Source organism: Sciurus vulgaris (genome assembly GCF_902686455.1).
Source record: "Sciurus vulgaris genome assembly, chromosome: 18".
Taxonomy (NCBI): domain Eukaryota; kingdom Metazoa; phylum Chordata; class Mammalia; order Rodentia; family Sciuridae; genus Sciurus; species Sciurus vulgaris.
In genome coordinates, this window is record NC_136479.1 from 29,118,221 (window position 1) to 29,132,282 (window position 14,062).

Genomic DNA, 14,062 nt, shown 5'->3' on the forward strand with positions numbered 1-14,062 from the left:
CCCTAGGTGGAGTTTACTCACTGTGCAAAACCTGCACAACAGCTCAACAGTAACATCTGGGAATCAGTGAGTTTGATTATGCACATCAGTTGTGTAAATCCAGCGGGACAGATCATGTCTTACTTCATATCCGATGTGATGTCCCATGTATTGCTGCTTTGATGAAATAACCACTACATTATTGTAAACTGTAACTTATTGTAGTGATGCTCCATTAGCAAGCACTGATTCCAGGCTCACCTCCCATAGCACCCCAAAGCCAAATCTGTGTTCACTTACTACCCAAATGTGCCTTACCAGGTACCTGGAGATTTCAACTTCAAAGCCACACGTGTGACCAGCACACTGGTATCACCTAGATGAATGTCTACTGGAGTGGTTTTGGCAACAAAACAGAAGATCTCTGCTTTAGACACAAAGCCAGGCCCCTCGAAAGATGGAGTGTGGAGAGCTCTTACAGAATCTGCAACAGAAGCGGGCTCCCTGGGGCACACCCCTCACCCCAAGTCTCGTCTTCTGGCTTCCTTCTCTTGCACCAAGAGCACACCCAACCTCTGAAGCACATGCTGTTTCCCTTTTACGGGAGAAAGCAAGGTTTGGGGTCACAGAAGCCTTGACTGAGTCCTCAACCTACTATTTCACATTCTCCTGACTGGGTCCATAACCTTCCTCTGTGTGCTTGGCTTGAAATGGAGCTGGTCCTTGTTTCCAGGGCTGTTGTGGAACTGGGCAGGGAAAATACACAAGAACACATTTATCTGGCACTCAAGGAAAGCTAGTGCCCTCATCTATCTGTGTGCTGGGAGGATCATGTAACTTCACTCTGTATTTAGAAATTATCACTGAACATGCATATAGCTTAGGGCAGTTTATGCTTCTAGATGACCTGAAAAAAATTTTGTAAAACTATCTCTCCCACATTTTAGGTCAACATCTAAAGTTTTTCATTATAAATTTGAGGGGCTGCAAATAATGTAATTTTCAGTGTATTTTAATATTCTGGTGTACTTTTAAATAAAATAAAATACTGCTATACTCTTGTATGTATTCAAAGGAATCTAAATATTTGAAAGAAAAGATCTACAATATTTGATACACCATCATCACCCACTTTAAAAAGACATGAACACACTCTAACTCTTAATAGTAAGAAATTTTACTATTTCTTTTTCTTCTTCTTGAATTTGTATTTCCATCCTTCTCCTCCTCCAGAATTTTATCCTACTGCATTTATTGACTGAACGTATCTTTCTGATCACTCCATCATAGCCTCCGAAAAAATATGTGCATAAAATTTAAATTTTACCCAAGGACTGCATGACTGTGGAGAAACAACAACTCTTACATTGAGTTATTGTTACAATTATCACTGATCATCGACCAAAATATTTTGATGAATACTTTATATATTTAAAATAAACTGGAACTGGGTCTCTCAATGAGATGGATAGTGAAATTTAATACTAGTTCTAATTATACTTTTATTTTTTATAGATATAACTGCTGTGAAATTTTGTTCAAGCAGTTGAATGAGAATGAAAGAAATTTTGTCATAGAATATCTTTCCATTTTTTAAACTGCTGAGTTATAAACCAAAAGTCAAAGTCATTTACCAATTAGGACAGGCTGATTCTTTGTTCAAGTAACAAGCAAACATGAAATCTCAGTACTTAGGGCGGAGAGCTTTGTTTCTCACTCCTGAATCCAGTTCTGCTGGAGTGTTCCCGTGGTAGGCTTTCCATCTGAGCTCAGATATGGGGGTTTCCCTCCTGTGGCTCCACCCTCTTGACCTGTGGCCTGGACAGGGAAGACTTGAAAGTGACACACTATATTCCACTCATGGGGCCCCCAAACTGCAAAGGAGATAGCACTGCTTTCCTGTCCCAAGAACAAGGGAACTATCACTGTTAGCAATCAATGAAAATATCTGTAAAGAAATGGCATCTGACAGTGTGTCTGGGTCCCACCTGGTTTTGTTACACAACAAAGAACTAAAAAACCTGATTTACAAAATGATTTATTTCCCAGTTATTAGAGTCTTTCACTTTCTCAGTTCTGCCATTGACATTTAGAATGTCTGGCCCCTGGGCATTCACACCCTTGGATAAAGCTGGAGCTGAAAAGCAGGATGACTTACACACACAAGCCATCTTGTACGGGAAGGAAAAGACAACCGACAGGAGAGTCACTTGGACCTCAGGTATCCTCAGACAGATCTTACTTTATAGTGTAAGAAAGGACCTGGACAAATTCCCTGAGAATGTCATTTGCCTGCTTACCCCTCTGGAAGTCCCCATGGGCTCCAAGTGACACAGCCCAGTGGGAGATGCTGCCTTTGGAGGCCAGGGATGCTGGGCTACTGCAGATTGGCTCAAGAGTTCAGGGCAAATTACAGTTCACATTGAACCTTATTCTTTAAGATTTACCCATGGCAAAGCAGGATGGGATAAATCACAAAAAGGAAAAGAAAGATGCCTTGGGATAAGAAAAGCTGGGGAGATAGGGGAGATGAGGGAGACAGGAAAAACAGAAGGGGTAACAGAAATAACCCAGTCTTGGTGTTGGGGTGCGTGGCTTTATCTCTTCAGTCTTTGTGGTCTTTTCTTTACTGAAGTCTTATTGATGGTCACCAGCTGGCCTCAGAATTTAATCTCTTTGATCAATTCATATACATATGTGTACATTTGGGGTTCAGAAATAAAATATTAGAATCGACATTTTAATTTATGTTTTTCAGTGAAAATAAGGAAAAACTAAGCTTTACCATTGTTCATCAGGCAGATCAAGTATTTCCTTGGGTATGCCAGCTATCCCAGGGGCATCTGTACATTCTCACTTATTAAGAAGTGGACAGGATGCCCTCCTGTGCCCGCCTGATTTCAGAACACTCTAACAGGCTATGGTTCACCTTTGCCAGCAGAAGCGGAGTTATCCATGTGAATATTTAGTTTAAACTAAACTAATTCTTGTGGAGTGGATATCATATGACCAGGAAACAATTCTCTGCACACAAGTCTTGGGAATTCAGCCAAAAAACTAAACATTATTAGGATGACCAAGTGAAATAGGAATTTCCACTCACAAAGTGTATATCATGTCATGAGATATCAACCAAAGATGGAATGGAATTTTTATGATGAGCAAGATACTTGAAATAGTTTATACTTTGCCTTTCTCTCTTTGGTATGACATCAATGCTTACAGCTTCTACATAACTAAGTATTCCTAGGTTATGGGGTAATAAATGGTCACTTCCTGATGGAGTATGTATAAAGGAGCTATAGAGTGCAGAGCCCCAAACTTGGTCCTGCCCATCAGTGGCTCCAGGGGCCGGAGCCAGCACACACCTCTGTCTCCTTACACACCTAACTTGGCAGGTTCCATATGTGGCTAAACCATTAAACTCACTATAAAATACACTTCCTTTTTTATGTTATCTGAAAATTCTGGCAGTAAAGCATCATGCAACCTATAGAGTTGCAGCTTGATTCTAAGCTGATCACCTGGAATGTGGGCCCTGTCCCTAGACAGATTTTGAGTAAGAGTGTATTTCAAACTGTTCCTACTGCTTTGTCAATTCAAGTTATGTCAGAGTCCATTTGAAAGGCTTATGCCTGCCCCTTCTCCCCCTTTAATGTTAAAGGCATAAGGAAAATGAGATAGAATTCTATCCAGGCACACAAAAACCATGTTTTACAGGGCAGTCCTCTCCAATGACTGTGCAAAGACATTATTCTCAGGAATCCACTTTCAACTACTAACCATATATGAGGTCTGTAGTTAAATTAGCATTATAGAGGACAAAAGAATGTTAAGTGGTCTTCAGAATTAAAAGCAAGGGTTTGTCAGCCTGAAGGAGGATCAGCTGAAATGATATCCTATCTGCAAATGTTGTTTGAAGAGGAGACATTAAAATGAAAGAGGTGAAAAAAGCAGGAAGGAGAGAGGCAGTCATTTCTTTTTTAATCTAAGCTTCATCCCTAGTAGAGAATCTCATTACACTGGACATTTTGAATACTGGATCAGAACTGATGATGTGTCTGAGCTATGTACAATGGCACTTAAACAATGATTGATTAATCACTCTACAGAATTCTTATCTCCTAACTGTGGGCTTTTTTTTTTTTTTTTGAAGAAACTCCCATTCACATATTAATTCAGTTCAGAAGATTTGATCCACAAAAGTGAACTTAATGTAAAATCTTCAAAGTAGGACTGAAAAGCAGGTTGACAGATTTATAAAGCTTGCCTGTGTTTGACCTCAGAATAGAAATGTCTACTCTCAGGCGAGTCCAGCCCGATTCTTTTTCTGGTGTGCATTTGAGCTGCAGGAGCCAGCTATGAAAAATTCATACAGGATGCTTCGGCAGTCCCACCTGTGTCCTTAACATCTGCTGGCTTCACGTCACATTAGAACTTCAAAGTGAATCTGTCCCTGCGAAGGTAGCAAGCTTTCCCTACTGGCCAGAGATGGAGAGCTCAGAGACCTCCTGGACTTCCCGACAGGAATAGCCGTGCTGCCCAGGCTGCAGTTTATCTTCTTAACCACACAAACAGGGGAGAAGCCTTAAGACATAAAAACACCATCTATGAAAGCGTACAGAGCAGCAGGTGGGGCCACTACAGGGTTGCATTTCACTTCTAACGCTCCTGGCTTTGAAAAAGTTATTTATTTTTATCCATACTCTCTTTATCTTTTGCTTCCCACAAGCTTCAAGCATAGCCAAAATATTCAGCAACTGGAAAGGTAGTGAGGTTTTTGAACTCTGAGGTATGCAGTTGTTCTGGAAATATTTTTCCTCCCATTGGTAGTGACAGCACATCGTTCACCTACAAGCTCTGAGACAAGGCTAGCCCTGCTGCTCCATTCCGCTGCCCTGCTGCCCCCACAGAGGGGGGAAGGAGAGGCAGGACAAAGGACATTCCACTGTTAGCTTAACTGCAGTGCAATCCACCAGGAATCTGACTCCTGGTACCCTGCTACTCTGACTGTAGTCACTACACAAAGGTCCTTACTTTATTCTCCTGACACCAAGGAAAAAAATTTGTCTTCGTTAAACAATAATTGGCTGTGTATCGTTGATTCTTCAGAAATGCTGCTGGCAAATTAAAAAAAAAAATTTCATCAATCTTGGTGTTTCCGCAAAAAGCCTAACTCAGAATAAAAAGATGTCTAGGTCCACAGACACACTAAGCTGTGCCAAGGTATGAAAGGGCACTTCGAATATCTAATTGCATGACAGATCCAGGGTGGTAAGGGGCCTGCAGTGCTCCCCAGGCATCAGGGCCCAAGCCGCAACTCCCACTGCCGACAGCATTGCCATTGTCCAAACAGAGCCTACTTTAAACACACAATTCTAGGGAGCTCTGCAGATTTATCAAGACTTCTGATCTTTAGAGGTTTTCAAAATAGAACTTTAGTGGGAAAAGGCATAATTGGTGCCATTTAACATTTAGCTAAATCCAATGTGTCAAACAAAGGTGCTCCTAGGAATTAAATAAGGAAGTTTTCCTCAAAGTCCTTCCTTCCCATATTGTACCTAGTCCTGATAAAAAGCAAAGAATATATAAAGGAACAAAATGTGGGTTTTCCCCCAGTCCAGATCATAACCTCATTATATTTCACATTCTCTCTGGTGCCAATGAAAAGATAACAACATAGAATGGAACAAAATGCAAGTCAGTTAATTATAATATTTATGAGCAATTTCCAATATACTTTTAGTTGGGGTAGAAACTGAAATTATTGAAAAAAATCTACATATTCCAATTATCTAATGCCATGGTATTGTATTTATATAGCAATTTGCAAATGCATGTACCAGCTTTGTTTTCCATAAGTTGTCCTATAGGTTTTCTATAGGTTGACCTATAGGAAACCACTAAGTGAAAACTATTTTATCACTTTGTGTGTCCAGTGTAATAGGATTTTTGTGAAATTATGTTTCACCTCTTCTAACAAACTGAGGTCAATTTCCTTGTTTCTGACTCAGAATTCTACCATCTCTGACTATTATTATCTTATTGAGTGCTAAATCAGGTTTGCTAAACAGAACAAATGGCTCTAGTTGTAAAACTTGGAAATCATTAAAAATAATCAAAATCTACTTGATAATACAATTTCCATTCTTTGTTATCACTGTTGAAAATATCTTGATAAATCATATTCATTCCTCCTTTGACTCTCAATTCAGATGATCCTTTAAATGGCAACTGTAGCATGCACTGGATTTAGTGAACTCCCACCTAGTCAATGGGTATAATTCTCAAAAGATCAAAAGGCCTCACTGATGCTACATCTATCCAACCTGGGGAGCAGGATTCAGTTCCTGATAATGAAGGGGCTGATGGCAGGATGAAACACAGGCAGCAAGTCAGATCACTTACCGGGATGTGGTGGGCAGGTAAGGATCACTTAATCTACAAACTCTAGCACCCAGCATTTGCTATGAACCTTCACCCTGTGAACTCTACTGGGCTGAAAGCAATTGTCCTGAAGGACCATGTGGGGCAAACTCCGCCCCCTGCATGCCATGCATTTTTCAAACTGCCCAAAGGGGAAACCTTCAAATATTGTTCAAAAAAATGAAATCTGCTACTACACAGCCAGAGCCATATAATTCACTCTTGTATGACACGATCATAATATTTTGAAATTCACCATCTGGCATTACTATTTCCCAACCACATTTTCTCAACAGCATAATAACTGCATTTTGTACCATGAAGCTTCACACTGTCACATTTGATGACACGCCCTCCACTTGCATATGTGGATCCAGTGTAGTTCAAAGTTTCTGCTTTGGGTTATCTTCCCCTTCCCTAGAATTAACTCCTGCTGTACAATTTCAAAGACCAAACATTTAAAGTGTCCTCAAACTAAAATGTCCTCAAATAAAGTGTACATAAACTGTGATTTGTGCACATTCTCTTCAAGATTCATGCTCTGAGTTAAATCAGATAGCAACGCATTCATCAACTGTGCTTAAATACTGGTGATTATAACACAACTTCACAGATACATTTTTTTCCTTAAGGATATTATTATTATTAAAGGAACATAACCTGTACCTGATCTAGTCTCAAATAAAGTTCATGGATATGATTCATATAAGTCAAAAGACTTTTTGTTGTTAAACCAATACTCATCAACAGTGTACAAAACATTTCTTTAAATCCACAAGACAAATAAGATCTTGCATTCAAAAAACCAGTTCAATTCACATTTTCTGCAAATCATTTCAAAGGAAGCAACAACTCTGAAGCTCTTCAAACTATTGATGTTGGATCAATATTAAACCATAACTACTATACCAGAGAGAGAGAGAGAGAGAAGATTCATTGCAAAATGTTCCATCAGACTGTGGTTATTAATTAAGGCAAGATTTTATTTCTTTAGGAATTATCATTTAAAATTCCAAAACTCACTTGCTATGCTCAGATGAATGAAAGGACTTGTCTTGTTTTCTCCGTTCCTCTCGTTGACAGCCTGCACGTAATAAGCCCCGGAATCACTTGCTGTCGTTGCAAGGATCACCAGCTGATTCTCCAGTGTTATGGCTCTGTTCCAAAAAGTAGAGACAGTGTCAAAGCCACTCCAGAGAACTTTTTATTTGTAAGACAAAATAAATTCATGAGGCCAACTATACAGCAATGTCTAGAGTTTTAAAAAAGATCTGAAAGGACAAAAACAATACACAGGCACACAATAGGAATGTGGCAACAGAGAGTCTTCTCTGGTCCCACTGGAGTCCTGTGACCATAAATGAGTGTTTCAGGTACTCCACGTCTGTACCAAGCTTGACTGTGAGGAGACGATGTTTTGGAATACATATATCAAGAGGTTGCTAAAACTCAGAGATTCCCCTGAGAATGCATCACAAGGCCATAGAGAAGTTCTAGGGGAGCTGTTCCTTTTCTTTCGGGAAGCGTTATTTCTTCAGGAAGTGCTCACAAACCTTTGGAGTAGAGGGTTAGACCGTAAAATCTTTAATCCAGGGCAAATGAGTCTGTCATGATTTTCTCCATCTGTGTGTGTGTGTGTGGGGGTGCTCACTAGAACCTTTGCATATTTATGTTTACACTGGTGAGTAGAAGGAGGTGCTCAATGGGCATAGTGCTAACCCTTCTATTCTCCCAGTATCACTAGCAACCCTTGCCTGCTTTGTCTCCACATCCCAAGAGTGCAAACAAGCAAGTGACTGTGACCAAATCCTCCTCAAATGTCCCAAGTATAATGTGAAAGCAACTGGAGACACCCTTGACCCACCTGCCCTTTCTCAGAGCAACAGCTACCTGCCAAGTTCACAAGGCGACCAGGCTCCTTCACAAGTAGACTAGTACTCTTTCAATTACTCCACATAAAGCCTTTCACTGTGCTATTCATTTAAGAGAATGAAAGCCAATAATAAAGACAGAATATCCGTAAGTCCAAGCTACTTTTCATTGCAAAGGGGCCCCACAGTGTCCTGTGCTCCTGTTAGGATTCTATATTCCTTTTGCTAGTTAAGGAGGTTAGGGGGGGAGGTAGAATTTGTTAAAAAACACAAAGTATGAACATGGGCAAACTGCTCTCTGGCTGGTGGATTGGGTAAGGAGGGCAAGATGCATTCTGAGCACAGAACCATCACTTCATCTGTGCTCTGATCTCCAGCACCAGGCACCCCGGGGCACCCAGGGGACTGCGCCAGCAGGCGGCACCTGGCAGGGACAGTGCTGCTTGTTTGTTTTTTGATCCCAGTCAGAGCCTTCTGGAATTGGGCAGTCACGCAAACCCAGGAATCTCTCATGAGGAATTTAATGTAATAACAACCTCTTCTTTCTGTTACCTTTTGAGAGGTTTTTCAAAAACTCTTGGTTTTTAAACATTGCATAAAATTAGTTTAAGGAGAGACTGCTCACTCAAGGCTCCCACAGGACAGATTACATTCTAGGTCTCTATGGCTAATTTATTTCATGTCTCATTTAGGAAAAATTCCCTATTAGGAAGTTTTCAATTTTTAGTACCATAAATGTATTTCAAAAGAGTTGTACTATAATTATTTATGACTCCTTTATAGGTTCTTTTATAGAACCATAGAAATTGTTCCATTTTATTTTAGTATATGTTACACTGCACCTAAAATTAAATATGAATATTTACTACACATGAAGTTATACACATTTAATAGCATAACTTAAAAACTGAATATATAACTTTTTGCGTTAACATCTGATTTTTATCACAGTAATTTCAAATATGCTTATTATTTCTCAGAATTAGTCTTATAAAATACCCATTAATTTTCTATATTATTTATTACATTGTTTCAAGGATCTTGAAAACTTAAAAGCACATAAAAATTTCTCTCATATGTGGAAGCTAGAAGAAAAAAAAGAAAAAGGGGAGAATAAGATATCATAAATCTATAGGGAAGCTCAGTGGAGTAGAAGAAGGAGATGGAGAGGGAGAGTGGAGGGATGGGAAAGGGGAGGAAATGCAGAGTGACTTTTTAAAAGACAAGTTATGTGCATATATAAATACACCACAGGGAATTCCTCCTTTATGTATAAGTAGAAAAAACCCATCAAAAATAAACAAATGGATGAGCAAAAGGAAGATCAATAGAGTAGAGGAAGGAGAATGGGAAAAGGGAGGAGAAGAGGGAAAAGGGACCACATGAACTCAAACTGAATTCCGTTCATGTACGATTCTGTCAGGATGAACCCAAATATTATGTGTAACTATAATTCTCTTAAAAGAAAAGAGCAATTAGAAAGGGGGGGAAAGAGCAAAAAGAATAAAAACATTAAAATTTACATCTAAGAGGGTTTTTTATTTTATTTTTAAAATATATTTTTAGTTGTAGATGGACACAATACCTTTATTTCATTCATTTTTATGTGGTGCGCTGGATTGAACCTAGAGCCCTGCAGGCGCCAGGCAAGTGCTCTACCACTGAGCCACAACCCCAGCCTAGGGTTTTAATTTTTAAGCTCTTTTTTTTCTCTTAGCTTTTAATTTCTATACATGTGTAAGTCACTATTCATGAAAAAAAATCTTTATTTTTTTGTAAAAAAAAAAAAAAAAAAAAGACACCACACAAAGGCTAAATCTTAGACAATTTTAAGTAGATGAGAATCAGTTCCCCATAAAACTACTCTTATTTTCTCTCCAAATTATTCTGAACAAAGAATTTCTACAAAGGAAACTAATTTTTTAAAAATGCAAATAAAATATCTAAAACCATTCATATCAGTTTTGAGTCCTGGTAACTGTCGTGATGCTTTAAGAAAAGAAACCATTTTTGGCGACAGCACTGGATGTGCCTAGAGGACCTTGCTTTCCCGCGGCAGCCACACCTGCCCAGGCAGCTTGCCGTGTAAGGAGGCTACCTGTCTCAACATCAGGTTTAGATATGGTCATTTGTCCCGAGTGTTTATGGTGGCAATTTTATGGCCATGAGGATACGACCCCAGAACAAAACTGTCAAAGTGGGTAGCGGGACAGAGAGCACGGAAAGTCCTTGGGTCCTTGACAGCTGGCAGAGCCCACCAACCACCCATCCCGCAGCCATCCTACCTCTGCACATCCCATTTCGGGGACACCACACCTCAGTCATATTGAAACTTGTTTTGAGCCAGAGTTTCTGTTTCTAGAAGTCAACAACATGCTGACACAGATTCAAAAAGCCCATGCAACAGCATCCATTCAGGATGAAATACACTTGTATTCTCCTGAGTGCAGAGAAAACCGCCCAACACATGACATTCATGCATGTGTGCACAGAGCATGCAGCTGTGGGTAGCCTCTGAGCTGTGAGAGGCAAGTTAGTTTCTTCTGCATTATGTTTTAAAAACATTTTCCAACTTTTGTAATGTAAACAAGTATTACTTTTGTTATCAGAAGAACAATTTTCTAAAGGAATGCAAGGGCAAGCTAAGTAATTATGGTAGCAAAATTTAATACTTTGACCATAATATGAACTACTCAGCTTTGTTAGACCATAATTCCAGAGAATTCATTTAAAACTTACATGGAATTCACAGGAAAATTATAGTACTCAGCCACAGAGGTTTTCCTTTTACTTTATAGAAATGTACACATGACTTTATATAAAATCATTTCCTTAGTCTTCCCCATTTTAATTCTATATTTAAAAATGAAACCTCATAATTTTAACTTCTAATTCCATGGTTTAGTAATAAAAACAATAAGGAAAAAAATCTAAGTTCAATATGTGTGAAATGAATTATAGCTCAGAAAACTAGAATGTTGGGTTCATAAAGGATACATTAGAGGATCACTTAAGTACTAACCATTACCACAGAAAGGGTTTTTACAAGACAGAACCCAGTCTGTTGACATAACAACGAAGATTCACTAACAAAGAAAATGCTGCTATTAAGGAAAGGGTGACAGTCTCCAGTGGGCACTTTTTAAGTTTCTGGACATTCTTCACTTGATTTCAACACATGCATGAGGTACTGGACAAAGTAATAATTCTCTAATTCAGCAAAGATAAAGCCTTAGGCAGAGAGGAACTACCTGGGGGGGGGGGTGTCACTGATCATTAGTAGTAATCAAAAAATTTCCCTGGAGGAAGTGACCCTGGAGGTGGATGCCTAGACCACCCTTGGGGCATACAAAGCAAGGGCCACCTTGCTGGGGAGTGTATGGTGGAGCTTCCTGCCACCCATTTCCAGGGGATGTCATGTTCCTCATGCCATAATAGATCATTTGCTTTCAGAAATGTGACATTAACAATAATCCTGGAAGCACAGGATTTATGGTTGGTAGAAACAGTCCAATGGGTACTTGAGGAACCTCAAGACCAGGAAGGAAAAGTCAGAGTACGCATTCATGGGAGCAGAACCAAATACCTCTGGAACCAAGAATATACTGTTTGAGGACCATGGAACCTATGTTGAGTCATTTACAGACTATAGGAAGTGACAGAAAGCATTTAAAAACTTTCCCCTAGGAGTGTTTGTGGGCAAAAGAAGTCCCAGGAGGGATCCAGAAGTTTCCATGGGGTGCTACAAAATTTGCAATGAAACTATCCTTTGGCTTCCATGAAAAGATAAATCATCTTTGGTTACCAGTAAGTATTTTGATCTCTGACATTTCAACACAAACTAGGAGGGTAATACGGATACTGAATTATATATTAAGATGCAAATTCAGTAATGTCCAGTAAAAGAACTTAGTCCATAACATATAAAAGCATAATTTGAGTCTGTAGTTTTACCATTAGAAATGCTAAAGTAACATTTGATTAGTTTTAATCGACATTCAAATACATTAAAAAAATCAGAGTGCAGGAAAATGTAGAACACTCGTTTTTAAGCCCTTAAAAAAACTAAAATGTTTGAAATATTCTCTATTTTAACAAAACAACTTTTTAATGGGTTGGTTCTAAAGCTCAATGTTCTCGGTGTAATCTGGATTTCAAGCCCCACTTTAATAGCAAGTTTGAGGCAGACAACTTCGGAATTGATGAACTTGCCTTAGCTATATAATTACAAGAACTAAAATTGCTTCCAAGGAGTTTTGGCAATCATGAGTCCCTGGATACTGGATAAATGTTAAAGCACCAGAGTGACATGTTTACTGAGTCAGGAAGTAAACACTTGCTGTCCACCAGTGAGTGACTCTGGGATGAAAGACATTTGGAAAGTAAGTGAGGAAAGAATCTGGGAAACCCGTTTCCCAGAATTTCAAACCAACATAAATAACAAGTGGAGTCGTGTTCATTAAGAGAATGCATGAATCCTCTGGAGAGATCCCAGAAGTCCTAGGTAAGCAGGCATTGAGGACACAGGCAGCCATCAAATCTGAGAGTTGTAATTATTCTGTAGAGATACACTGTGCTTTCCAGAGAGGGGAGACTAGAGACAGCAAAGCCCCCAGCCAGTAAGTTGCCTCAGAGGTCCATGCCTTCCAAAACACTACAATGTAGGCTACGCAGGGATCCTTTTCTATTGGCAGGTGTAGGTAAGTTCATAATGGCAAGTATATGGAAAAGGTAGTTAAATTTCTATGAATTCTTCCTCTATACAATTCTTCCATATTGACTGCATCTTAACTATAGATGCAAATGGAGGTAAGGTGTGTCCCATAAAGTCCTGTGGATTTGAAACACACATTTTGTCCTATCCACAATTTTCCCTAGTTTTTAAAGCACAGAACTTGATAAATAAAAGAATGCAATCGATAATTGTGTTAAATGAAATGCAAAAGAAGAAGAAACTATTTAGGTTTTCACATTCACATATTTGTTCTGGCTATTCCTCTCTGAACTTGCAACTACATTTTGATACTTAGAACCCCAGAAAGTGGAAAAATTTACCCATTCAGTAAATATGAATGGAGTGCCTACTATGTGTATAATACTATCCAGGGAAAGGACACTGTTATATATGATCATTAAAACACAAGGAGATATCTCATTATAAGAGATAAACACATTGTAAGAGATAAACAGAAAAAGAGAGTTCCACATATGGATGGGATTTTGGAGGAATGATAAGCCAAGTAGGCAGCCACCCATCACCAACATGCGGATCTGACCTAGTGACAGCTGCTCCAGCACAAAATCTGATGCATATCAAAGTGGAAAGACAGACCCAGTCCTCTGACCCCAAAGACAGTAAGAGTTCAGAACTGAGCCCATCACTGCTGCAGGGAACATGGGAGGAGATGCCACCCTCACTTCTGCTAATTCACCCACATAGGAGTCTCACCTTCCATGGGAGCTCTGGCCAGGGGCTCCTGCAGGGCAGGCGGCACAACCAACTTGGGCCTTCCTGCCTAGCCCAATTCAGGAAGAAACTTCAGTGGACCATCAGAAGAGAAGCAGAGAGGCACACTCCCTTACCCCAGGAGCACATTGATGGTCTCCGAATAAAAGCAGAAAGGAGACCTGAGCTCAGGTTCATTCATCTATTCATCTTCTCCCAGCCCAGTTTCCTGAAGAATCTGGTATCTGGAAGCAGAACACAGACTGCCTTAGAGAAACAGCCTAAAGAGGGCTACAAGGAAAACACCTCGTTTTCCCACCAGAACAAGATGATACAGCTG

At 39.5% G+C, this 14,062-nt stretch overlaps 1 protein-coding gene across 3 annotated transcripts in view; it reads right to left on the reverse strand.

Annotated features, from left to right (window-relative positions):
• The window catches only part of SDK1 (sidekick cell adhesion molecule 1), an 871,941-nt gene that overhangs the window by 338,545 nt on the left and 519,334 nt on the right, over positions 1-14,062 (reverse strand). For all 3 annotated transcript variants that reach the window (XR_013760645.1, XR_013760646.1, XM_079120438.1), the window contains exon 5: positions 7,429-7,562. Coding sequence is in view for 1 of the 3 variants with exons in the window: in XM_079120438.1 (XP_078976564.1) it covers positions 7,429-7,562 (134 nt within the window). In the remaining 2 variants the exon portion in view is untranslated. The remainder of the gene's footprint in view (positions 1-7,428; positions 7,563-14,062) is intronic.